Below are 27,865 nucleotides of genomic sequence, written 5' to 3'. Positions count from 1 at the left end.
GACTGAGCAACGGGAGCTCACCCCATTGCGGGGATTCATACCGCTGACCTTCCGATCGACAAGCCCAAGGCTCAGTGGTTTAGACCACAGCACCACCTGACACTGTCTACTAGGACCTTGGCCAGGGACAGATATCAAAGTTGTGTGGGATCTTTTGCATGCAATGCTTGTGCTCTACCAGTGAGCTATGGCCTCTCTTTATATTATAACAAATTAACAATGTTATGGTCAATAACTGCATCTCTGTGTGCCTTTTGCACCTTTATCCTGTCAGTGAGTGCAGTATAACACAGTACAGTAAACTTTTCTTGCTTTTCACTACCCTGTGATGTTCAGATGAAGGGCAGTATACAAATTTAATAAATAATCGCAATAAAAATTTCACCAATCGCCATTGCATCTTTCCAAGTAATAATAGTTTCAGAAAGATGACACCCAGGAAATGTAGAAACCTATGCTGGAATGTTAACTTGATGTATCCAATATTGTGTTGCAAAAACTATTATATATAAAAAATTATGCAGTTGTTGGAGTACCAAATAGTTTTCTCACACATACATACGCGCATGCATGTGTACACAAACAAACAAACATTCCTTCTTTCCTTCCTTTACTGGCTTCAAGCCTTGTGCGTTTCCTGAAAATATCCATCTGATTTTAAACTTACATAGTTCTACCAAAGTCCAAGTTCTATAAAGTGGGACCTGTTTTTATCAAGGTCCAAGTTTTCTGTAAACATTCTGATTTTGTAGGTTTTTAATTGAATTCTGACTTCCTGTCCTTGCAATAGTAAGCATATATACACAATCAAAAACTGCAGTAACTTTTAAAAAAAAGTTCAGCAGACAGAATTTTGATTTTGATTTTTAAAAAATGCCATTCATGTTCCCCCCCACAGTTGTGAATTGACGGATAACAGCAGGCGCACAAGTCAGATTTCCCAGGTAAGTACTAATTTTTATATTGTTCCAGGCTTTCAAAGGTTAGAAATAGCTGCCTTATACGGAGGCAGACATTTGATCCACTTAGCTCAGTATTCCCTACACCAGACCTTTCCAAGGTTTTTGTGTTGGTGACACACTTTTTAGACATGCATAATTTTGCAACTCAGTTATTCAATTTTACTAGCAAAATGGAGGCTAAACTAACCCCTTTCTAGCCCTGGGAGAAGCATGGGGAGTGTTCCTGCAACACACCTACACACTGCAGCCGACATACTAGTGTTTCACAACAAACAGTTAGGAAAGCCCTTCCCTACACTGACTGGCAGCAGCTCTCCAATGTTTAAATTACTTACATATCCTCACAACAATGCTATGAAGTAAGTTGTCCTGGGAGACAGTGATTTGCCCAAGGCTATGCTATAAGCTTCACAGGTGAGCAGGGGTTTGTATTTATGTATCATGTGCAAACCTTATATTTTGTTTTGTCAACGTAAAAAGTGCTTCAGCCATTTTTCCCTGCCAAAGAAGAAAATGAACTGAAGTTTTTCTTTCTTAAACAAACTACTTTTTAAAAAAAGTTTGCTAGCTATTGGAACAGAGCCAAAATCCCGTTGTTTTGACCTGGAAGTCCCTTATGTTGCATTGTCCACTACAAATGTTTATCTTCTTTATTCTATGCATCCAAGTCCAGTGCATTTTATTTTCTGCATGTAAATTTAACAAGTTTGATGGTTGTATTTGATAAATTGCAGGCATTGGAACTACGTTACTAATACCAGTTCTTAAACTGTGTTAAGCTTGAAGGCGTTGTTTAAAATCTCCTTTTAAATAATAATATAAAAAACATGGCTGTGGTCATAGTCACGCTGGTTATATGCACTTCCAGTATCAGGAGGAAGCATTTGTCTGAATAGCAGTTCTTAGGCTTCACAAGAGAAGAGTGCTATTGCTTCTGATTGGTCACTGTGGGACACAGGAAACTGGGCTAGATCAGGCCTTTTGGTCTGACCCAGGAGGTTTCTTTTTACGTTCTGACCTAGCCAGGCTCTTATTTTCTTTCTTGTTCTCTTTGGTTCTTCCCCCTCCCTCCCTGGAGAGAAATGAGTACAAGGCAATGCTTTGTGATAGATATTCTATCTACAATAGTTTTATCTATATTTTTATCTATATTATCTATATAGTTTTATCTATATTATCTATATAGTTTTATCTATATTATCTATATAGTTTTATCTATATTATCTATATAGTTTTATCTATATTATCTATATAGTTTTATCTATATTATCTATATAGTTTTATCTATATTATCTATATTTCCAGTTTATCTATATTTTTTCCTTTCCCATCCTCAAACATAAGACACTCTTTGGCTATTAACTGCTCCAAAGGCTACTAACCCAGATGGCTGTGCTCTGTCCCTGCTCAGAAACAGCATTCTTCTGAATACCAGATGCTGGAAACCTCAGGAGGGGAGAGTGCTCTTGTGCTCAGGGAGCTTCTCACAGGCCCCTGGTTGGCTGCTGTGAGAAGAGGATGTTGGACTAGATAGGCCACTGGCCTGATCCTGCAGGGTTCTTCTTATGTTCTTGTACCTTCTGAATTTGTTCTGTAGTTTCGGGAGCTACCAAATGATCTTTGGGCTACTTTATAGGAGCCGTTCTTCACGTCTGTTCAAAATCTCTCCAAAAGGGGCTTTGTCCAAAGTAGAGGCCCACACATTGTGCTTGTGCCTTGCTTTTGGCCTTCTCGCTGGCATGGGTGAGAAGCAAGATGCGAAACCTAAACAGGCCTTTGTTCTTACCTTCTCAGGTTTTTACATTCTTATCTGTTCCATTTACTACTTTGGTATATGTCTTCTTGGCCGGCTAGCTTCTGATTTCTCGTTCACCCTAAAAGCTCAGAGGGATGTGACAGCCCTTCCTTATCTCATTTTGTAGGTTGCCTCTAACTTGCCAAAGCTGAATAGCTTTCAAGATGGGTACAGGAAAATTATCCCGAGGTCATGCTCCCTTCTCTATATACTATACAATCACAAAAACACCCAGTAGATCAGGTTTATTAAAGTTGGTTGTTCAGGCTTGGTATTTCTGATACTCTGGGCTTATGGCTAGACCCTTGAGGTCAACCTTGAAAGCCTTGCAGGAAGATTTACTTCTTGATTACTTTTTGAAGCAGTTGCGCACCTTGATGCCTAGAGATACGTGTTGAAAGCACGGTTAGTGGTGCACATACCCAGGCAGCCAGAAGCTGAGACATTTACTGCTGCTCTATTCTTGTATAGTTAACAGAGATGAGGTGGAAATAGAGCTTCAGCTTTGAAAAAATGATTAATGGAGGCTGAGGTGTGGCAGAGCAGAAACTAGTAGCAAAAGGTCACCCCAAAGAAGCTACATTGGGGGCGGGCAAGGGACAAACAGAGAAGCCCAAGAGATACTGGGGATAAATGTATTGATACCCGACATATGAATTTCAATATATTTTGAACAAATTGTGCTTTATCAGACAACTGTGTTCTCTGCCATTTTTTTAAAAAAAGTCTTTCTTCAAAAGGAGTCCTTGCCTAATCTACTGATTCTCTTCATCATTATGTATGTGGGGCTCAGAGGATCCAGTTCTATTTAAAACTAAATTTGCAGTGATTTATGGCTAGAATCCAAAGAGCCAGTCCTGCAGCGCAGACCTTTGCACAAGTATTCGGGAATGAGTTACCCTCAGTTCAGTGGGACTTAAGCTCAAATGTGCCTATTAGGATTGCAGCTGTGGGTTCATACAAGGGGCTTAAACTAGCCCAATGGGACTGATTTACTTGGGCAGCTGATGCTCTCCCCATTCCCTATGTGTCTGGGATGCATCATAAACTATATGAAACTCCCCATGGTTTCAAAACCAATTTGCTGCTCTTTGAGCTCACAGAACCAGTTTCCTAATTTGTTGGCTCCTGGCCTATTTTATCTGTTGATAAGCGAGTATGTAAGGTTTTTCCACTATGTAGAACCTTTAATTGGGCAAAAAGGAAAAAGAGGAATTGCTCTCAGTTGATGAGCTGAACTAAAATACCAACCCATTGTAGAACATGAACTAAATTATGTTGTTCTGGTTGTTGTGTTGTTGTTGTTGTCATCGTCATTGTACTGTGGTATGATTCATTGCCTATCCGTATTGTACATCTACAAGTAGGGTCAGGTTTTACTTTTGTTGTTGGATAAACTCCTCAATACATCTCTGTTCTATTATGTTCTATGTATTTGGGTTTAAATTATGCACAGGCAGTTGTGTATTTTATATAATGTAAGTTGCTTAAAGAAACTGTCTTGTAAAGGTAAAGAACCCCTGACCGTTAAGTCCAGTCGCAAACGACTCTGGGGTTGTGGCGCTCATCTCGCTTTACTGGCCGAGGGAGCCAACGTTGTCCGAAGGCAGTTTTTCTGGGTCGTGTGGCCAGCATGACTAAGCCGCTTCTGGCGAAACCAGAGCAGCGCACAGAAACGCTGTTTACCTTCCCGCCGGAGCAGGACCTATTTATTTACTTGCACTTTGACGTGCTTTCGAACAGCTAGGTTGGCAGAAGCAGGGACCGAGCAAGGGATTTGAACTGCCGACCTTCCGATCAGCAAGCCCTAGGCTCAGTGGTTTAGACCACAGCACCACCTGCTTCCCTAACTGTCTTGTAGGAAGCAGTTAATAAATGAAAAACATTATCGTTATTAAACTGATTAATTAATCGCTCACTATAGATTCTCTGATTTTACAAAAGATTAAGAGCCAAATGCAAATAGCACTTTACTGTATAATCATGCTTTGGTTCTGATCTTTCGCTAAGAAATATACATAGGGCAAGATGCCCTATCTGGCATTCTCTTGGGTATAAAAATGTATCACAATATTGACAGGTGGAAGACTTCAGATTTTGCTCATGAGCTCTCCTTAATTTGCGATGCACCCAGATCTGTCTCCTCATCTGCACAGCGAAGAATGCAACCTTATTATCCGTCTGCTCAAGGAGTGCCACAAAGAGGTAGGACTTCTGCCTAAACCCAAAGCACACTGAAATGTATCCTGATAGAAAGGGCTTATCCCAGAACTCTACAGATAGAGGAGACGGCCTTTGGGCAGTATGACCATGAAATAGCTAAATACATCCTAAAGAGCAGCTCTCACTCCCTCTTCTTTCTTTCTCTGTCTCTCTCTCCTTGGCTCAGCGGCACACACAGTGTTGCTGATGGCGCCTTTAGAAAGTTCAGCAGGTTAAACTGATTCAGCAGCTGTGCAGGTTTGTCCATTTTCACAAGAGACAATTTTGTTTACCCTTTTCTTTCTCAATATAATGTAACATCCAGAATCATCCATATTACCACAGGTACGTACAGACGGGTTTATCAGCTGGTGCATTAAGAGCAATCAAAGTGCTAGGCTTGCCACACAAGCCTTTTCAAAATTAATGCAGAGAGATTTTGCCTGTAAGGCAGTTGCTGGGTTAGGTTTTGGGTGGGAGGGAGTTGCTAGGTGCTTACGACTCTCAAATAAGATGGAGACGTCAGATTGCAAGGGTGTCCTGTAGCCATGGGCCTTGTATCACCCATCCGACTCCTTGGCTGCAGTTGTTCTCTTCAAGCAATGAGAACTTTGCTGCTGCTGCTACCACCTAATTACGCCATGGTGGGTAATTAAGAGCTGCCTTTTGTTGCTTGGTAGAATTCATCTGCAGTAACATTCCTGCCTGGCCATGGCTGCAAGGGAGCTTTTTTTCGGAATTAATATTCATGAACAGCTCTAATCCTTTCATGTTTTAGAAAGGCTAGGTGAAATGTTACATATAATTATAGGTTAACAAGATGTGGTTTATGATCGGTCCTACTTGAAACCTATATTTGATTGCTGGAAGAAGAGAAATGGAAGCACAGCCAAGGAAGGAAGGAAGGATCTTTTACTCTCAGTATAAAGATGCAGATGATGCCTCTGACACGTTAAAAATTGCTAACTGTTCACTAGCTGTGCATGTAGAAGCAACAATAAAGAGTTAATTAGCTGAAAATAGTTTCCTGCAGAAGGAAGTAGAATATGTGCATTTGTGGTCCAGGTCCCGAAAATAAATTTCTTTATTTTCTAAATACTACTTACAAAAGAACTTCCCTCTGTTTCTTAGCTAACTTATATGGTCCATTGATTGTTTCATGTTAATACAAGGCAAGTATAGGAAGTGGGGTGGAAACCAGCTTACAAATTCAATGCAGCTGCCAATAATTTTGAAACAGTTATACAGTCCTGTACTGAACTGGTGCCTAGGCTCCTAAAGGCTTTTGTGACTTACTGCTGTAGTAAGCACTGAACTGGTTGTGGTTAGGATTGAGCCAAATTGGAGGGGCAAGTGGTTCAAACAAACAAACAAACAAACAAACAAACAGACAGACAAACAATCCAGTGAATACGTATGTGTGCACACGTAAAAATAACATTAGCCTGTTTAGAAGGGGGCAGGAAGCATTGCTCTGGCTCTGTGACATGAGGTAACTAAATTTAATAGTTTATGCAGCATAACCAAGGTTTGTCCTGTGCTTACAAGACATGGTTTGTCTGAGAGAGCTAAACCACGAGCCCATTAAGCTTAGTGCATCAGCCAAATGACCAACAAAGAGCAAAGTGACTGCAATATGCTCTCTTTGAGCCTGCATGTTGCGCTTCCACACTATACTGTGGTTTGACATGTGAACCAGACAGCTTCCTATGTATTCTACGGGTGCAGCAACTATGGATGAGAGTCTTTAGATTTGGGTTGGGGGAAATCTATCAACTGCTGGCTCAAGGCCTCTCTTGGGATGTGTGTCCAGGAACAATGCCTACACTCCACCCCCACCCACTTCCTGCCCTTTCCCTTTCCGGTGGTTGGCAGGGGGAGTGTCAATCACGAGGTGAAAAGAAAATAAGTAGCTGTTACTATTAGTATTCTCTTATATCCCACTTAATACAAAAATAGGCTTCTAAGCGGTTTACAAGTATAAAAACACAAGCATGGTGTCATACAGCTGTTGGTGATGACAACAACAGGAAGTTAGGAAGCCAGGCCCAGGGTTAACCACCAGCTCCTGAAGGAACCAGCAATGACCTGATAGGAGTGAGGTGGCAGCCCCTCCCTCTTATGCCCCACCTTTCTTTCAGCAAATTAAGACCTGGGTGCTCTGAGGGAAGCAAGAAGTGAGTAAGCTTGGGTTAGGGAGTGAGGGTCCTGAAGTCGGCTGGAGAATATTTTGTACTGTGGGTTTGTTTTTATATTTTAAATTGTAAACTACCTTGGCAGAAAGGTATGTACGCAATGAATAAAAAACAAAACACTGACGTTGTAGCCTTGGTCAGCTAATTAACATACACCGTCATGAAACAAATGCCTTTGTCTTGGTTTGACCCATGTTGTCAGAAGTGCCACAACCTCCATTTTACAGATTTTTTGGGGGGGAGTGGGAGTTGGAAAGGCAATCCCACATGACTGATTATGGATTATCATAAATTTCAACATAAATTATCATCTTCACTTTGAACCCCCTTCCCACGTCCATCAACACTTTGTATTATTTCATTGGCAACATAAGGGGGAAAATGACTTTTAAAAAGGTAAAGGTACCCCTGCCCATACGGGCCAGTCTTGACAGACTCTAGGGTTGTGCACTCATCTCACTCTAGAGGCCGGGGGCCAGCGCTGTCCGCAGACACTTCCGGGTCACGTGGCCAGCGCAGCACACGGAAACGCCGTTTATCTTCCCGCTATAAAGCGGTACCTATTTATCTACTTGCACTTAAGGGTGCTTTCGAACTGCTAGGTGGGCAGGAGCTGGGACCGAATGACGGGAGCTCACCCCGTCGCGGGGATTCGAACCGCCGACCATGTGATTGGCAAGTCCTAGGCACTGAGGCTTTACCCACAGTGTCACTCGCGCCCCCAAAATGACTTTTACTCATACATAATCTAAGCACATCCACAAGGACTCCTGTTTAGGTGTGCAATATTAAATGTTATCTGTTAATCCTGTTCTATCCTCTTTCCCCTTCACTTTTGCTTTTGTTTAAACCAATTCACAAACAAATAACTTGTACATTGACCGCTAATAATGAATCATATCTTGTAGATACTACTTCAAAACTATTATGCTATTTTTTGTGATATACAAATGACATGAGAAGACTTGGTGTATTTATTTATATAATTTATTATTACTGTGGTCCTGTTTCTCAGCACTCCATCATGAGATATTTTGGTCGTTGCAATGATTTTGACAAAGAAATGAGGCGATGCTTAAAGAAAGAGGTAAGCCACAGACAGTGAGGCCGGACCACTGAAATATTCCCAAACACCCCTTTCAGTTGTGTGCTTTCCTATTCCTATTTGTGCCTTCCTAAGTGGTTCCCAAGGTGGGCTGTACCAATCCCAGGAACAGCAGTGGGATTATCTATGGGGATACTAAGAGGCAAGGGGATGGCTGGAGGTGTAAATGACTAACAGACTTTGAAATGTTGGTATCACTGGATCAATTTCCACAGTTTCGTTGAATTAATTGAACTAAATAGTATTAATTTGGTTTTGAATAAATGTGCAATTAGTTATTACTGTTTTGAATTTTATGGTGTTGTTATATTTACTAAGTCATGCAAACAGCTCTTCTGAATGATGCTTTTTGTAGGGCCGGGTAGGGGGCATTGGGGATGAGTTTATGAAACCAAGCATGGCCTGAAAAAGTTTGGGAACCCCTGTTCTTGAGTCTAGGGGTCCTGCTGGAATTTTACAAAAGCATTTGAACTCATATTCCCCTAAGCTGTCTCCCATCAGAAATGATCCACCTGGGGGACCACACTCAGTGCCAAAATCCAGGCTGGAGAGGATCTAGACAATTTGTTTAACCCGCCCACACCCATCCCACAGAACCTGCATTGCCACAACCTGCTCACACACCTTCCTCCAAAAATGGATACTGGGCAATCATTGTTCAGATCCTTTGGCAAGGTTTGTTAGCCCTCATGGTTTAAAAATGTACACAGAGTGTTCCCTTGAAGTCTCAGAAAGCATATGGAGCTGTGGAAAGAGCTGCGTTGTTGCTGTTCACTTTTGAAAACTCTGTTCAACCTAAAACAAATGGAGTAGCTAAAGATGCAAATTAAATAATAACCTTAGTGGGCTGCTTTGGTGGTGGTCCCCGCCCCAAACAATGCAAATGTAATTTGTGTTCTACAAAAAAACCATGTATTTCCTTTTCGAGTGATAAACCCATGCTGCATTTTTAATGTAGTGACATGACTTATCTATTATTCATTTATCTCCTTGTTTTTCCTGCCAGTATCAAGAAAACAGAGCCAGGAGCCAAGCACATGCAGAAGAGATAAGACGGAAAATGAGAACTTCAGAACCATAGATAGAGCTGAGGACTGGGCAACATACGGATGGCCAAAGGAGTGTGTTGTCTCATGTCTTCTGGGTTCCTAAATAAAGAAAACTATTTAAATCCAAAACATTTGCAATAAAAATGGCTGCGATGTTGGCAACTGTTCAGTGCACTTTAATTATTTGGTTGAGACTTAACATTTTTTAAAGAGCCCTGCTAGATCAAGCTATTTATTCCATCATCCTCTATCCTGCAGTGGCCAACCAGATGTCTGTAGGAAACCCACAAATAGGATGCCAAGACAATAAATCTGTCCTACTCATTCTCCCCAACACTAGGTATTTAGAGACATGCTACTTTGAACCTTGAGGGTAGCATATGACCATCCTGACTAGAAGCCATTGATAGCCTTGGTGGAGTATAATTGCTTCTCGAGTTTTTCTGCGGAGAGGAATGATAGCTCAGTGGGTGAGTGCATGATTTGCCTGTGGAAGGTCCCAGGTTCAGTCCCTGGTATCTCATATTAAAAGGATCTCTTGGGAGCAAGGCTGGGAAGAGCTTTTCCCTGAGACTTTTGGATGCTGCTTTGAAAAAGAAAGCAAGAAAGCAGAGACTAGGGAAGTTGAATCTTGCAGCCAGTACATCATAGTGCATTTATTTACTGGAGTATACACATGGCCTTGGTTTTAACTGATATGCTAGGAGCTTCAGATCTCACTCCATTTCCTTTTGGAAATAAAAGCTCTTAGATAAATGCCTGATTATCTGCAAGTTGCTTTCAAAAAATATCAAGTCAGATGGTCAGAGGCATAAAGAACCATCCTATTTGCTCAGCACACCTGTCAAAACACGACCCTGAAACATCATGTGTGCAACCCAGCAGGAGGTGCAAACAAACAGCTGAGTGCATTAATGCTCCTGTGTTTGGTGGGAAAAGAACTTAACTCTGATGATACTGGATTGGGGGCGGTGGATGACCAGCAAAAAAGTATTTGATGGGCTCTGAAGTCACACACTTTTTAATAATGCTTAGTTTATCCACAAGATAAAAAGTTAAATAGAAAAGAAAAGGCTGAATGGACATATATTAACACAGCACGGCCCATTTCGCTCAGAGTAGACCCACTGGAATTAATGGACCTAAATTTGTAATTAATTTCAAAAGGGCTGCTCTGACTAAAACTTAGTTGAATACCACCCGGGGTTAGGGTTCCACTGTAATTTCATCTGCCTGCAAGAAACAGTTTTGACTTATAAACAGCCTTTGAGTGGTAGACTGATAACTGCTTGACCTTGCTTACTTATTGCCCTTGGTTGGTTGGTTGGTACCTGCTTGGTCTATATATTTATAAACTGGATAATATGAAAAAGCCTATAATCTTTTGCAAAGAAAGCTCTTGTCTTTTGTTGATTTCTTATAATCTAGCTCTGAGTTCTTCACACTTAGAACATATTCATACTTTGCAACATAGAAAACTTACCTTAAACTAAATTGGACTGTTGGTCCAGCCAGCTCACTATTGTCCACACTGGCTTTCAGCAGCTTTCCAGGGTTTTTAGGCAGGAGGCTTTCTCAGCCTGACCCGGACGTGCTGGGCATTCAACCTGGGGCCTTCTGCCAGAAAAGCAGATGCTGTACCACTGAGCTGCAGCTCTTCTCCTTAAACTTCATGGTTTGGGGCTGCTGCCTTTTTCTCAACCCATTTGCAATCTTAAGTTTTCGCAGGCTCTTTTCCCGTCATCAGTTTCTCGCTTCTAATTCTAATGTCAACGCTAATAAAATCCCATCGTAAAGGTGTTTTATACATGAGCTGTGCTACGTTATGGTGCTTGCAATATCATGCTCCCCAGATCACCACATTAAATCAAGATATTGGCATTTATGGCGCGCTATACTGCCATCATGTGAGGTTATAATTTGGAGATGCTGCAGCTCATGATTGTATCTGAAATGGGAATCCACAGCAATAAAATGAAATGTCTTATAATAGGGCACTGTGAGAACTGTATGTGTTTGTGTGATGTGGAGTTGCAGACAACTCTTTTGGAATAAATCTGGGTAGCTAATGGGATGCCCTCCAGATCTTGATGGACTACAACTCCCATCACCCCCAGCCAGCATGGCCAAGGTCAGGGATGTTAGGATTTGTAGTCCAACATCATCTGGAGGACACCATCAATTGTCTGCAAAGCCATACTCTTTTAAGTGTGTTTTATTGTTTATATAATGTTGTTGTGAACTGCCCTGATCATTTTTGATATTGTGGTATATAAATACTTTTATAAATAGATGAATGTAAGGAGTATTATGTGGAGATAAAAAATAAACCCCAAACAGGCAAAGTTGTCCTTAGAAGATGCTTTAAATGTGCAAGAGTTTAATGTGGTATAGTAACTGCACCTGACAGTTTCAACTTGCAAAGTTCCTTGCCTGAAGTGTGCCCATATCCTTTATAAAGCTTGTGTGTTGGGTAGGAGAGACCAACTTGCTTGCTGATGTGTATGTGTGACACATAAGGATAGGTTTTCAGATGGGCAGGCTTTCAGGCAAGCAAACTGACTAACGTCTGTTCAACATTGGAAAAGACTCCTATGAGAGGTCGTGGACTCTCCTTTCTCGTAAGATTTTAAGTAGAGGTTGGATGGCCTTGCAAAGAGTTGGACTAAATGACCCTCAAATCCTTCCAACTCTATAGTTCTATGATTCTAAGTCCCTCTCTCTCTCTCTCTCTCTCTCTCTCTCTCTCTCTCTCTCTCTGTGTGTGTGTGTGTACACACATACACATACATAGATGCATGCAAGACTGGTTTGCATATTGTATTTATTTACAAAGAAGCAGTGGTTGGCACACTTCACATTGTTGCGAGGGAGCCTGGTATTGAGTTCGTCATTCCTGGGCCAGCAGCCAGTAGCTGGCAGAGTTATGAATTAAAAATAAAATGGATATTTATAGATATGCTACATAATACTCCTTTTATGTGAGCTACTTATGTAGGATTCAGCTTGTGCGTAGCCTTGTCCAGTCCAGTAAAGTAATGAGGTGAAGTGCACCTATTGATATAAACAGCTGGTCCCTTTCCCTTGATTCACTGCATTCCTCATTGGCTCAGTGGTAGAGCAAACACTTTGCCTGCAAAAGGTCCCAAGTAACATCTCTGAGTAGAGCTGTGGAAGATTCCCATCTGAAACTCTGAAGACTCGCTGCCAGTAAGTGTATGTAGAAAATACTGAGTGAAATAGACCCCTTCAGAATTTAAGATTCACCTGCTTAGGAGCCAGACAAAACAGAGACATTCTGTTAAATGAAAGTATAGAGTTCGGATCAAAGGAAGTAATAGTAATAATACAATTTTATTCTGCCTTGGTCAGACCACTCCTGGACTACTGGTTTGGGGCATCTCATTTTGAGAAGGATATTGACAAGATGATAAAGGGCCTGGAAACAAAACTTTATGTGGAACAGTTGAAGGAATTGGGAAAAGAGGAGGCTGAGAGGATATATGATAGCCATCTTCAAATATCTAAAGGGCTGTCACATGAAAGATGGAGCAAGCTTGTTTTCGCCTCCAGAGGATAGGACCCAAACCAGTGGATTCAAATTACAAGAAAGGAGATTCCAGCTAAACCTTAGGAAGAACTTTGCGACTGTTACAATGCATTGTACGTACTTCGCCAAACCTTTATTAGGTATTACAAATATAGGCCATCATAGAACATCTATATATAAAATTTTAAAATATATACAAATAAACAGCCATGTAAAAATATGTAATAACAAGGATTTTCATTGGAGTTTCTTCCCGTTAAGTATTGCCATTCACCACTCTAAGAAATACTATTGATAAAAACTCAGCCACCCTGAGTTACTTCTGGGTTAATGTCAGACAGATAGAATCTGATATTTTCATTGTGCCGTGATGTTAGACTACCCAGAAAATGGGATAGCATGCATCTGCGCAGCTGGTTGTGGAATGGACAGTAGAAAATTATATGTTCTACTGTGTCCGGCACATTCAAAAAACATCCGCAATGGGACAGCTGATTGGTTGCCAGCTTCCAGGCCTCCATATACTATCAACCAAAATGATTTGTTATTTTTGTTTTGGATGGAGTCAGGTAATTGGGACCATTTTGGGGTGGCATATTTTTATTTCTTTTCGGCCAGAACAAGGTGATGTTTTCTTTTTTCATTGAAGAAGAAAGGTTCTAGTTTGGTATGGTTATTTTTGAAAATTTGGTGCAATTTTCTTTTAAGTTGAAGACATTCATCATCGAACCAGGGACTAGTTCTGTTTTTAAGTGAACTGACTTTTGGTGGAGTGTTAAGCTCTTCTATTTAACCTGAGGTATGACTTTATTCTTCCAGAATGTCACTACAAGAACTGATGTTCTTTAGATTAAAGATTACCTGGTTTGCAAACTCAACTGTAAGTTTTTGCCCCACTGCTACACTCATTTTCTGGGACCATTTTAATTGGGTTGTCTACATTTTCCAGCAAAGATTCTCCATCAGCTAACAACAATTGATTAAATTATCATAAATATATATTTCTGTCTCCAGTTTCTGGTCTTGCTTTTAAATTTGTAACCCAAGGTTTAAAACAAAATCCTGGATTCCCTGTGCAGGTCCAAAGACACTTTAGAATGGAAATTGGAAAATCAGCAATAAGAATAGCTGACTTGAGCCTTAACCTTCCAAATTTGCTCTTGCGTTTGCTGCTGGGTTAACAGTGTAGAAATCACCTCATTATTCCTGGGTCAAACAGATGGTGTAACAAGCTCTGAAAATGTTATTGTTGTGGTTGGGGTTCAAATAAGAAAAAGTTTCGCCAGTAAAATGTATATCTGTCATGCAACTGTTATAAGCACAGAAGCCCCGTTAGGAGAAGGTTCAAAAACATGTATGCCCTCTATGTTTGTTCCTTGTTCAAAATCCAAAACCTATATTGTTGTGGACAACCCAATGATCTGATTTCAACAGATGAATTTGGCAGGAGTGTAGAGTTTCTATTGCCAATTAGCTTTGTCATGTAACAGGGGTTAATTCCCCCCCTGAAATATCGCTTCCCCTGATGCTGTTGGTAGGTTAGTATATGCAAAGTGGGAAGTGGTCTTAAGGAGGATGACTGAAATTCTACCTGCACCTACAAATGTCTCAGCTTCTGCACAGTCTGACAACAAAAGACAGAGGGCTCAATTCTAAAATGGGAAAACTCGTAAAAGCACAGAATCATGAAAACTGATGAGGATGGTAGAGCCATCTAAACTAGTCTGCTGTCATAAAGGAGGAACATCCACATACGTGGTGTTGAGAGACTGGATAGAGATAATTTGTTCCTTTTCTCCCATAATACTAGGTGTATTATTGAAATGAAAATTATTAACAGCATCTTCTGCACATATCAAAGAAATCACTTCTTCACACAATGTCCAATTAATTCATAGCCATAAAATGTGTTGGCCACAAGCTTAGATGGCCTTAAAAGTGACATAGACAAAATTCAAGTTAGGGATGGTTGATAGTGATTGACGTGGCAGAGGGCTGTTGATTCCCTGTCTTGCTTGTGGCTTTCCTAAAAGCACATGGCTGCCCACTAGATAATAGAGCCTTAGTCTATCTTCGTGTTCACCAGCTCTAGACTATAAGATCCACTTTCGCCATCGGTAGGGATGGGGAAATCTGTCAATTGCAGTTTCTCATTTTTCCAATCTCATTTCCTCATCAGTTTTTTTTTTAAAAAGTAAGTCCTCATGGAAATCCATCAGCATTCTGATGTTAATTTCTCCTAATATACACATTTGCATGCAATTTTGCCTAATATACTCCCCCCCAAAGCAATGACCCCTAATATATGTATTTTCTTCATTTCACTAATATTTGCACTTCTATGTACATTTACAACATGCCTTGAACTGCATTGCAAAATTCAGAGACCTGAATTTAAAGGATGGCTGTGTTTCAGTTCCTGTACTGTTTCAGAAAGTGTGAAGTAGTTAGATTGGCTTTTATATGCGAACTCCACTGAATCTGTCCCTCATCCCTAACCACCAGTAATAGTTCGTCTGGAAAAGCAGTGGCTGCTGCAGAACTACTATTTTTTTTCCTGGATCCTTGGAGGATTGAGTCCCAGTGTATAATTTCAGAAAATAATAGTCTCAGTGAAATGCTCTAATTGGGGACAGGTTGGATTTTCTCCCGAGTGTGGTCTCTTGCGAGCACCTCGCTGATTATCTACAGTCCGTAAAAAAAAAAGAGACACTACGCTCCTCCCCAATTTGATTTCTGCCAGGCTTGGGAGCCCAGAAGACGTCGAGCGTATTCCCCACACGACGAGGCTTCCCGTTCTTGCCTTCAAGACTCCTGATTATAAAGGGGTGAGGGGAAAAGAAAGCGCATCGTCACAAATTATAAATGCAAATGCAAGTTCCATCTATTTAAGCAGTTACTACATTCATGCCACGTCTTTCTTCCAAGGAACTCAAGGTAGTTTACATGTGTTCTTCTTCAGGCCATTTTATTCCCACAGTAACCCTGTGAGGTAGGTTGGGCTGAGAAAAAGCCACTGGAGCAAGTGAGTTTCATGACTGGGTAGGGATTTGAACCCGGGTCTCGCCAGTTCTAGTCCCACAACTGCACCACAACGGCTCTCCAGAACTATGGTTCCTGGTTAAGTGTCAGAAACATTTCCCATCGTGATGATGTAAACTGGGTAAAATTAAACAATACTGAATAGAATAATAGAGTTGTGGAGCTGGAAGGGAGCATGAGGGTCATCTAGTCCAACCCTCTGCACTTCAGGAATCTTTTGCCCATCGTGGGGCTCGAACCCACGACCCTGAGTCTCATGTTCTACCAACAGAGCTATCCCTAAGTTTTGTTCTACCCATTAGCAGGAATTTCCAGAGCTTCTGTTTAATGAAGCTTTCAGGGGCCACATGCCAGTGGATAGTGGGGCCAAGACATAAGTATGCACAGCAATGGATGTGGTTCTTGCCTTTATGCACTGCCACCCCTTTTAACCCTGAATGGACATCTTGGTGACGCTGCTGTTTAAACTGCATTCCTGAGGGTACATTCCTGCTCCTCATTGCACAATTTCCATGGACACAACCCAGGCTAAATTAACTGCAAAGAACCATTCATTGTCAATGGGAGTTTAAAAAGAGCCATCTTTATATTTCTCTTACCGAATAGCCGTGACACTAGGTGAGCCTATGCAACCCCTGAGAATCAGATCAACCTTGCGGCTTGTAAAGTTCTGCACAGTGGGCTGTGCAGAAGAACAATACAGCTGACAGGTGGTGGTGTGGTTGCTCGAGAGCAAACAGGCAAGACTCTGACCTGTCTTTTCCAGGCTTTATTATTAGTGCAAATTATTTACAGTGAAGAGCGTCGCAAGTTCATGTCTGGCTCACTCGCTAGCAGAATCTGGGAGCGGGCGATCCTTATACCTCCTCCATCCAGCATAACAGTCCCGTGACCCCCAACCTTCTCCTCCCTTACCTGTGCCTAAACCTACTGTGCAGCATGGATGCTAGCAAAGGGGTACTTCCCTCCCCTCTGGTTTGTTTAGGCTCGGTGTTGAGGCTCTCCCTAGCATCCCCTGCTCCCACCACTTCCCCTCCACTGGAGGTGGGGCTTCCCTCCTCGCCAGAGGAGAAACTGCTTCTCAAGATTTTCGGAGGTTCCCTATAACACAACTGCCCTTCCACTTCTCGCCTCTGAGCTGATGGCAGTTCCCTGACAACAGCAATAGCATTTTCTTCGTTAAAGTGACAGGTAAAAACAGCAGTAAAACCCAATCTTTTTCGGATTAAAAGTCCTTAACAGACATAGGGTGTTTGGTGCCCAAAGGATGATGACGTAGGTTCCAGGCCAGCCTTCCTGAAGTTTTTGTTTGTTTATAAAGTATTTTTATCCCTCTTTTCAGCTGAAAAGGCTCCCAGAGTGGCTTAGATAAGATCAAGAACAAACCAGGCAGCATAGTCGTCCTACTTTACAAAGGAACATAAGACGAGCCCTGCAGCTGGATCTGGCCAAAGGCCCAGTCCGGTATCCTGTTCTCAGAGCAGCCAACCAGTTGCTTATGGGATGCCCACAAGAACGACCTGCATCCTGTAGTTGAAGGACTGTCTATCCCAAATCTGTCTTAAAGATAAAGAACCAAAAGAAGGGAAATCAGGAAGGGTCCTGAAGTTGCCCACCAGCAGCTAGCTAACAGACACACCAGGTCACAGTCTTCCTTCTTTGGTGGGATGGGGTGTATTTCTCTTTAAATTATAGTAGTAGTAATAATAATACTATTATTTATTATTTGTACCCCACCCATCTGGCTGGGTCTCCCTAACCACTCTGGGCGGCTTCCAACAAAGATTAAAAATACATTAAAATGTTACACATTAAAAACTTCCTTAAACAGGGCTGCCTTCAGATGTCTTCTAAATGTCAGGTAGTTGTTTCTCTCTTTGACATCTGATGGGAGGGCGTTCCACAAGGAGGGCGCCACTACCGAGAAGGCCCTCTGCCTGGTTCCCTGTAACTTGGCTTCTCGCAGTGAGGGAACTTCCAGAAGGCCCTCGGAGCTGGACCCCAGTGTCCAGGCAGAACGATGGTGGAGACGCTCCTTCAGGTAACTATTCCCACGTTTGCATCTATACAAATATACACCAGCATATGCAAATTGCTATCTTCTTTTTTGGTGGAGCATTTCCTCTTTTGCAGAGGTGCATACGTAAGCAGCCTCCCAACAAGATGGTCCCTGCCTGTAGACTTGCAATCTAAAGGTTACGGCCAAAAAATAAAAAAAGGGAGGAAGAGACTGCAAGGAGATTCCTGCATTGCAGGGGTTGGACTAGATGACCATTTGGGTCCCTTCCAGTTCTATGATCATAACTCCTGTGTTAGAGCATTTGCTTTGCATGCGAAGTGTTCCAGATTCAATATCTGGTACCTCCATGTAGGTATGGGAATGCCCCCTGACCTAGAGAAGAAGAGAAGAGTTTGAATTTGATATCCCACTTTATCACTACCCGAAGGAGTCTCAAAGCAGCTAACCTTCTCCTTTCCCTTCCTCCCCCACAACAAACCCTCTGTGAGGTGAGTGGGGCTGAGAGACGTCAGAGAAGTGTGACTGGCCCAAGGTCACCCAGCAGCTGCATGTGGAGGAGCGGAGACGCGAACCCGGTTCACCAGATTAGGAGTCTACCGCTCTTAACCACTACACCACACTGGCCACTGTCAGTCATTGTAGACAATTCTGAGCTAGATGGACCCAAGGGTTTGACTCAGTATCAGGCAGTTAGTTCCCTATGTTCCGAAGAAGAAAACAAGCAAATCCAGGCATCCGCTCTTAAAGTTACTAAGTTCTTTTACTGTCCACTTGAATGAAAGCAGTTCAGGATGTGAAGCAGCTAAATGGAGCTTTGCAATCAAATGTGTTGACAGAAAGAATTCCGATTCCCTTCTCTCCTTTGACTGTAGGCTCATAGAATGTCTGCTTCTAGATTCATAGTTCAGGGAGAGAAAGGGCCTGACTGGTCCTTTCTGAAATAATATGTGAAGTAAAACACAGCCATACTTCAAAACTTGCACTTCTCTGATTTTTACAATGCAGAGGGTGGCTAGTCTAGCCATTACATCTTATTTCAATACTGCATCCAAGGACAACTGTTGCTGCCTTCCAGCATTTGCCGCCCAAGGCAGTGTCTCACTCTCCCTAATGGTAGGGCTGGCCCTGAAGATGCCGATATGTAATACTTCTTATAAACCACCAATCCACTTTTGAGAAAAGAAAAAGTAGCATTTGAGCTAGGAAATGAGAATGAAAGAGTCTGCCTTGGAGGTTCGGAGATTAATAACACTATAATGACTCATCCTGGCATTTCCCCCCTCCACAACAAAGCCAAATTAACAGTCTCCCTAGGTAATGACTTTAGAAGAACAGTGCAACGTTTGAGAGATTTAAACCCCTCTTTAATGACCACCCTTCTGCCCTTGGCACCAAAATTGTGATACCAACAGCAGAGGCATAAACTAATCTGGAAAGGGGTCCAGAGGTGATAGAATGTCCCTTATTTCGCAGCCCACATGATGGTTAGGCTTAGGAAATCAGATTGCAAAGCAGAACAGGCAGTGAAAAGGTTTAAGGTCCAAGTATGAGTTGTTAGGATACCCCTGTTTCCCCTCACAGAGCTACAATTTCCAGAGTGATTTAACAATCAATCCTTCATTGCTGGGCATTCTGAAAATTTTAGCTGTGTGAATGGGTGAATTGTGGTCTCCTAACAACTCTCAGCACCCTTAACAAACTACAGTTCCCAGGATTCTTTGGGAGAAGCCATGACTGTTTAAAGTGGTACCATACTGCTTTAAATGTGTAGAGCAGATGGAGCCTAAGTGAGAATGTCCATGTGTGGAACTCATCACGATGTTACAGGCATTGTGTGATGATCCTTCATATGTGGACCAGCCACACACATTTAAATTGAGACAGTCCTGCAGATGTTTCTTTTACTGAAAGAATAATGACTAACTGAAACCAGCTGGGCAGGTCCAACTGAAACACTAGCAAGATGAGCTAAAAAATTGTTTTGTTTTGCTAGTCACACAGAATGTTTTAATTCAAGCAGCGTATGACAGCAGTAATTGCCCTAGTTCTGATCATCGTACGACTCAGTCACTAGGAAAGGCAAGGAAGAACATTTTGTGACCTTTTTTTAAAAGCTAAAAAACCCAGTAACGGATACTGAGGTGTTATCAGTTTCCTGCTGTGTTCAGTTGAAATTGCAAAAATATGTTGACTCAAAATATTATTATATTATATTATATTATATTATATTATATTATATTATATTATATTATATTATATTATATTATATTATATTATATATTATTATTATTATATTAATCACCTTGCCAACAAAGGTCCGTATAGTTAAAGCTATGGTTTTCCCAGTAGTGATGTATGGAAGTGAGAGCTGGACCATAAAGAAGGCTGATTGCTGAAGAAGTGATGCTTTTGAATTATGGTGCTGTGGGAGACGCTTGAAAGTCCCATGGACTGCAAGAAGATCAAACCTCTCCATTCTTAAGGAAATCAGCCCTGAGTGCTCACTGGAAGGACAGATCCTGAAGCTGAGGCTCCAATACTTTGGCCACCTCATGAGAAGAGAAGACTCCCTGGAAAAGACCCTGATGCTGGGAAAGATGGAGGGCACAAGGAGAAGGGGATGACAGAGGACGAGATGGTTGGACAGTGTTCTCGAAGCTATATACTATACTATACTATACTATACTATACTATACTATACTATACTATACTATACTATACTATACTATACTATACTATGTTATATACCTTGTAACAGAGTTTCAACTGCTGTTTTACATTGGATGTATGATGTGGCATCTGATCCATTAGGCAGAATGGGCCACTGCCCCACCAACATTAATCTGCCCTCCTTTCCATGCCTCCACCTTCCTGCCCGCCTGCCAGGGGGCGTGGATCTGCCTGCCAGCTTCCTCCTTGTCTCAGTGTTGCCCTTGTCGAACTCAGCAGGGAGGAGGAGGGGGACAAAACTAGAATCAGTTGACACCTCCACCTGAGCAAAGGCTCCATCTACTGTCGGCCTTCCGCCCTAAAAGTTTCAATAGGCACCAACCACCACTGTGCCTATCAGTAATCAAACTTGCAATGAGACCTGCACTATAAAAGTTGGAAAGATGGTTAAAAGCCAAGAGTGCTCTTAACCATCCCTTTTCCAGCCACAGACCTCAAAGCACACATGATTAGTTAAGAGCCAAAATCCTTTTGGTCAAAGTTAAACTTTTTATTCAGCATACATCTGGGTATAATACACTTGCGTTTTGACTGTATTTGTAAGAGGGATGCGTGAGGAGAGTTGCAAAACTTCAATTAATACTATTAACAATGAACATTTCATTACTATGTTTCTCCCGCTAATCTGATGTTGCTGTTTTTCTCTCCCTCTCTCTTCAATTTCCTGGCGTTTGCCTTTTATCTCTTCCACAGGATATTATGCTACCTTGCAAGATGGAGAATGCGTTTTTGATATTAAACTGAAGCAGGGCTGGGAATGGAACAAATGCTCACCCACAAGCCAAGAGGCAACAATCTTCTTTTTTGAGATGAATTAAAGGAAGTGAAATTCACCAGTAATCCACTGACACCATCTGACCTGAAGCCTGGCAGGGACCCTTCCTTATCTTTTCTTCTAGCTTCAATGAATTAAGTACATTTGCTAAATGTTTTTATATCGGAAATAAGATCCTGAGCCCACTGGTTTGGGAAAGAACACAGGCAAATGAATTGGTTTGGGAGGCAATTAGATTGGAGGTGGAACCTGAGCTGGTCCAGACACTATCTGAGCTGACTGAGGAATAGAGCACTGTCAAAAGACTAGGCCAAGCATGGGGAACCTCAGGCCTGGGGGGGCGGGGCGGGGATGTGGCCATCCAAGCCTTTCTGTCTCTCCCAGGCTTCATCCATAGGGATGGAGGAGAAATTGGATTTGGTTTGCATCTAACTCACACTTTCCCAAAATCATATGTAAACTGATTCGCAGCAGTCCTTCAAAATCGGCACTTCCCTGAATTTTAAGCCTCTAATCAAATAACATGTACAATAATGTTGTATTATTTTATTGTTGTTAGCCGCCCTGAGCCTGACTTCGGCTGGGGAGGGCAGGATATAAATAAATTATTATTATTATTATTATTTGTATACAAGGAGAAAGTGTCCATTAAAATGCATATATTTTTAAAAATAACATTAAAACTTCTTAAACTATGGAAACTCACATGTAAAAATGTGCTTATTACAAGAAATGCACACTAAAATGCTTATGATTGCGGACATAATAATAATAATAATAATAAAGCAAACTGATGAGGAAATGTGGAGAATTTAAGACTGGGAAAAATGAGTAGCTGAGAGAAGACAAAACTGACAGAAGCGAAAGCTCACAAATCCTTCCACCCCTCTGGTCCCTCCTGCCTTTAGCTATGGCCCCGCCCATTTTTGCTGTTGGCCCTGCCCACTTTTCACTCTGGTCCTGCCAGCAGCTGCTAAAGGGGTGGTCAAGCTTTCTCAGCCTAAGGGCCACATTTCCTTCTAGGCAACCTCTCAGGGGCCACGTGCCAGTGGTGGGTGGGGCCAGAAGCAAAAGTGGGTGGTGTAACAAATATCAATTGACTCACGCACCATTTTCTGACTTCCACCCAGGTAAGGCAGAAGCACTGTCAGAGTTCAGGACAGATTCCAGCCAGGTAAAGGAGGCTGCAAGGCAGAGTCAGTGAAGGGCTGGGGAGAAGCTGTGGTCTGGGGGACAGTTCCGAGTGACAGAAAGGTCGACATTTGGCCCTGGCTCCTGGTTCTGAGATTCCTTGTCCAGTCAAACCTTGGTTGTCGAACGTAATCCGTTCTGGAAGCCCGTTCGACTTCTGAAATGTTCGACATCCGAGGCGCGGCTTCCAATTGGTTGCAGGAGCTTCCTGCACTCAAGTGGAAGCCACGTCAGATGTTTGGCTTCCAAAAAATGTTACAAAACTGGAGCATTTACTTCCGGGTTTTCAGTGTTCAGGAGCCGAAACATTCCAAAATGGAGGCATTCAGAATCTGAATCTGTTTCCAGTGAGACAAAGCATCACTCTCTCTACCACACATTTTCTCTTTTTTGTTATTTATTTTCCTGTCAGAAGGTGGTTTCTGCTGCTTCCTGTTTTAGAGTACATCGCCTATGGCTAAACACAATTTCCTTCTCGAAAGCTGCCCAAACTCAGCTGACCAGCATAGGCATATGCAAGCATTTTTTTAAAAAGAAAAACACATGCAAAATCCACCCCCCCAAAAAAAACCCTTGTCTGCTTCCCTAACAAACTCAGCATCACTACCTCTTCTGCTATTCTGTACACTAGGCCACTGGTGGAGGAAGAGGTGTGCAGGGGGAGCACACTGCCCCCGGCAGCACAATCCCAGCGGGGTGCCATCGTGGCTGCCTCCCCGCCCGTGCTGGGTGCTAAGGGTGGCACACCATGGCCCCAGGATGCGCACCAGCCCCGTCCCCGCCTGCTCTCTGCCCCCCGGTGCTGGAGCATGAAGCTCCACCACTGCACTAGGCATACAATGTGGAGAGAGGAATCTAGTGTAGGAACTGGGATTTCTGTGGCTTCCCTAGAGTAGCCTAAGACTTCAATCCTGTGCGTGTTTGCATCAGGAGGAGTCCCACTGAAATCAATGGATTTGCAGGCATAGCTAGGACTGTGCAATAAGGTAGCTGGTGGTTTGCTGGTATGCTTCTGTGTTCTGCTGTCTTTTTAGTTATTTATTCATATCAGCAATCCCATGTATGTATGTATGTATGTATGTATGTATGTACATTTTATATGCTGCTCTCCTGGTGCAAAAGCACCACAACATTTAAAATAACAGTTGTATAGAAACAGCAATGTAAAACAATATGGGCAGGAATGCCTCTTTTAATGTAAAAACTCTGCTGCTTCCACAAAATAATACAAAAGAATAATAATAATAATAAATGATAAAAGGTTATATCCATATTTTTTCCATTTTATCTGGAGTAGACTCATTAAAATTAATAGACCTATATTAGCCATGTTCATTAAATTCAGTGGGTTTTCTCTGAGTATGTCTAGAGGTAGATGACACGCAGTGTATGTATGTATGCATTTTAAAAAAACAACAATCTCCTGCCTTCTTAATCAGGGCACTATTATTTTAAACATTAGCTACTTTAAAAAAATTTTTTAAAGCATTTCTGCCTCACTCTTCAGCCAAAAATGCTCCTGTAATGGCTTGCTGATCAATAAAAATAAAAATGATAGTCCCTGCCCTTGGCCTTATAAACCATAAGACACACATACATACAAAGGGAAAAGGGGATGCTGGAGTGGGGTGGGAGGAGCTGTTAAAATTACAGAATATGTAAACATTTAATTCACAGCCAGTCTCAGAAAAATGTTTTGGAAAACATGGGGGTACCTTTTAGTTGATTAAAACGTTTTTAATCAATTGAATTGTACCAATTAATTGACTAAACACTGCAGCCTTATATCAGTCAAAGATATTAGAAGAGGTACACTGCCTTATCTTTCCAGCCTTCTGGTTACAGATTACATAGCCTTCCAAACAAGCTCCAGGGTATCCGTTTTCTATAAGAGGTCATTAAATGGATAATGGCATCACTGGAAAACTCACTCCCCATGCCTAATTAGTCAAGAGCGGCATTATGCAAAGCCTTCATCTCCTGGTCTCCTGTGCAGCTGGAGTGAGCTGTTTGACAGAGATTGAAAGTCAGGCGTAACCTCCTCCTCGATAATTGTTTGCCCACCAGACTCATAATGGCCAAGAACTCAAGAAGAACACGCACATCCCCCACCAAGAGGCTCTTCCATTGCTTCAAAGACACGTGACTGCTGACCGCCACTCGGAAGGTGCTTCCAGACTGTAAACACAGCGTATACTATAGAACTCGCCCCACAGAAAGCAATGATGGCCACCAGTTTGGATGGCTTTAAAAGAGGATTAGACCAATCCATGCTATTGATGGCCACTAGCCATGATAGCTATCCTCTGCCTCCACATTCAGAGGCAGTAGGCTTCTGAACACCAGTTGCTGGTAACCAGAGGAGGCGAGAATACTCTTTGCTCTAATCCTGCTTACTGCTTTCCCACAGGCCTCTGGTTGGCCACTGTGAGAACAGGATGCTGGACTAGAATGGGCCATTGGCCTGATCCAGCAAGATCTTTTTATGTTCTTAACTATTTGGGGTTTTTGGGATTCAACCACATATCAGCAAATTCAGGTTGTACAATTAAGGGTTTCTGTGTAATTGCAGGCTTCCGGTAATTGTTTTGCCAGCCTGCACCCCAAATCCTTTTAATTGTGAAAGTGTCTTTCTGTTTGCAGTCTTTCCCTCCTCTTTGCGAAGGTTAAGTCATAAGAACTGAGAATGATGCCTCCATTCTTGGATTTATCACTGATTGGCTAATAATAATAATAATAATAATAATAATAATAATAATTTATTATTTGTACCCCACCCATCTGGTTGGGTTTCCCCAGCCACTCTGGGCGGCTTCCAACAAAGATAAAAGATACACTGAAACTTATTAAGCACCTATGATCACCTTGCTCATAGGATGATATAAGTGAATATTTGAATATTCTTATAAATACTGTCATGTTCCCACACAGTTTGAATTTCAATGCAGATTAGACTAACAGGTCTAAAGAAGATGAGACAATGAAGGATCCATACACTAATCTCCTGTCTGTTTAAGTTTTTCTTTTAAAAATAGCTGTGGGCAGTAAGTAGTGTATTGTTTCTGGGTCCAATAACAGGCACCAAGAATGAAGATGAGTTTCATTAAAAGAGCTTTATTCAAACAAATACACCACAGAGCATCTTGTTCTGCCATGTGCTCCTGCACAAAAACCTTAAAAAGATTGGATTTCTCTCATATGATAGACAATCCCTGTGTTTCCTAAGCCCACACAATCTCTGGACACAAACAGCAGGATAAAAAGCCTATGGACAGCATGAATCCTGACTGTCAGGATTTTCAAATTTTCTCAAACGCTTTAAAAACTTTATATTAATGTATCTATCCATCTGTCTACCTGTCATACAGTTACTATAACTGAAGGAGGTGAAAGTAAATCGAAACAGACAGGAAAGTATCTTGATGGGAAGTAAAGACTCAGAGATATCATTCACTACTTGAAGTGTCAAGGAGTTATAGAGAAGTTCATAGAATTCAAAGGGAATCCAATAAACCATTTCCAGAAAATCTTAAACGAACACATCTTTTGAAATTTTAGAAGTTTCAATGCACCAGTTTGAAAATATGCATAATTACTCACTATGGATTTTGAGCATATTAGGAACTTAATATATACATGCAGTTGAGGAGGAGATGGAATAATTAGACTGTAACGTTGTTTAGTAGGCTAAGAATAAGGAGGTCTTATTAGCATACAATACAGCTTTCTGATTAACAAGACAGTGCTTGTCCACCATTCAGTTATTCAATAATTATTATTCACACAGGGTATGTGTGTGTGTGTGTGTGTGTGTGTGTGTATGTGTGTCTGCCTCATCTTTGTCTCTTTGGTACCACTGGTAACTGAATCTCCTTTGGGGACGCCAGTTGGAACTAAAGGGAAGGGTCATAGCTCAATGGAAGAGCATCTGCTAGGCATGCAAAAAGTCCCACGTTTGACCCCCAGCATCTCCAGGTAGGGCAGGGACTAACTCACCCCAGAACCCCCAGAGAACCATCGCCAGTCAGTTGGCAATACTTAGCAAAATGGACTAATGATCTGATTTGGTATGGCAGTCTCCTGTTTTCTTAAGACCCAAACAACTGACATGATCAGAAAGGAGCACTTGGTAAGGAATCATATGTGTGCAAGTATGTATGCTGATAGATTTGATACAGAACACACTGGTGGATAGACTGAACAAGAATGCCAGGGTTTGAACAACTTCTACTTTGATTGCTATACTAGTCTGGGTAGGCAGCTGTTGAGGGCTATCTCGTGCACCCTCTCCTTCCTCTCCTGATGCTGCTGGTCTTGACTTAGTCTGTTTGCAGGCACCAGCAGCTGCAAGTGACTTTGGCAGCAAGCATTGGGAAGCTACAGGCCACCCCAAATTTGGCTTGCACTATTGGAAGGTGAGGAGGTATCTAAATCCTGAATGTCAGGAGGATGGAGTGTCGAACATGGAACAGGAGATGGTGGGAGACTTGAGGATGTAGAGAGGGAGTTAAGGAGGCAGCAATGGATGAGGAGGAAGGAGAGAACAAGGCTGAGGGGATTGGAGTAATTAGGAAAATGATGGGTTGTATCTTGGTGGCAGAACTCATACTTTGAATTCCTGGCACCTCAAGTTAAAAGGATTGGGTAGTTAAAGGATTGGCATCTCCAGTTAAAAGGTGATGGCAAAGACCACAGCCCCAAACCCCAGAAAGCTGCTGTCAGTCAGCGTTGACAATCCTAAACTAGATTAACCAATCACTTGACTGAATTGGGTTCATTTCTGTCACTTACACACATCTTTTCCTTAAAACTCCATTATTTTTTCTGTCTTAAAAACAAAACACTTTAGACTGGAGGCTGATTGATAAGGGGCAGCCTTGTGGAAATAACTAACTCGTCTCATGGCAGTTTTTTTTCAAAGCGGAAGAGTGGGCTGAGCAGAGGGAGATACTCTGTGTTAGCTATGGACACTCTCCTGCACATGGTACCGGCCCCAGGGAGGCTGGAGGTGAGGGTGGGTAGCTGCTACAAGGAAGCATTGCACGGACTGACCCACCATGAATGGCACTGGATGGAGCTGGTTGTTTCATTTTGATAATCCTTCCCCTGGCTCCTTCACTCGTATGAAATGGTTTTCACGTTATGAACTCCTTTTTTTTTTTAATGGCCTGCATGATTGTAAAGCAAAGCATTTCCTTATGATAGCACATAAATGTTTTACAACGCTTTCATTTAAATTTAGTGTCTGC

The 27,865-nt window shown here is 41.9% G+C and overlaps 1 protein-coding gene and 1 long non-coding RNA gene across 5 annotated transcripts in view; both read left to right on the top strand.

Annotated features, from left to right (window-relative positions):
- CMC2 (C-X9-C motif containing 2) overlaps nucleotides 1-9,470 on the top strand; it is a 32,063-nt gene extending 22,593 nt beyond the window's left edge. For 2 of the 4 annotated variants that reach the window (XM_081920462.1, XM_081920463.1), the window contains exons 2-5: nucleotides 899-944; nucleotides 4,838-4,962; nucleotides 8,170-8,241; nucleotides 9,266-9,470. In XM_081920462.1, the coding sequence (XP_081776588.1) occupies nucleotides 4,882-4,962; nucleotides 8,170-8,241; nucleotides 9,266-9,340 (228 nt within the window). In that variant the 5' untranslated portion in view covers nucleotides 899-944; nucleotides 4,838-4,881 and the 3' untranslated portion in view covers nucleotides 9,341-9,470. Of the gene's footprint in view, nucleotides 1-896; nucleotides 945-4,837; nucleotides 4,963-8,169; nucleotides 8,242-9,265 lie in introns of all 4 variants that reach the window. The other 2 variants (XM_081920464.1, XM_081920465.1) reach the window with 2 other exon arrangements.
- A 4,235-nt stretch (nucleotides 9,471-13,705) lies between these two features.
- LOC309375083 lies at nucleotides 13,706-21,483 on the top strand. Its single transcript, XR_014170808.1, has 2 exons — nucleotides 13,706-13,738; nucleotides 21,344-21,483. It is a non-coding gene; the product is annotated as an uncharacterized lncRNA (long non-coding RNA).
- The last annotated feature ends 6,382 nt before the right edge of the window (nucleotides 21,484-27,865 follow it).

The sequence above is a fragment of the Podarcis melisellensis genome (genome assembly GCF_964234715.1).
Source record: "Podarcis melisellensis genome assembly, chromosome: 8".
Taxonomy (NCBI): Eukaryota; Metazoa; Chordata; class Lepidosauria; order Squamata; family Lacertidae; genus Podarcis; species Podarcis melisellensis.
This window is presented reverse-complemented; position numbering and strand designations above follow the sequence as displayed.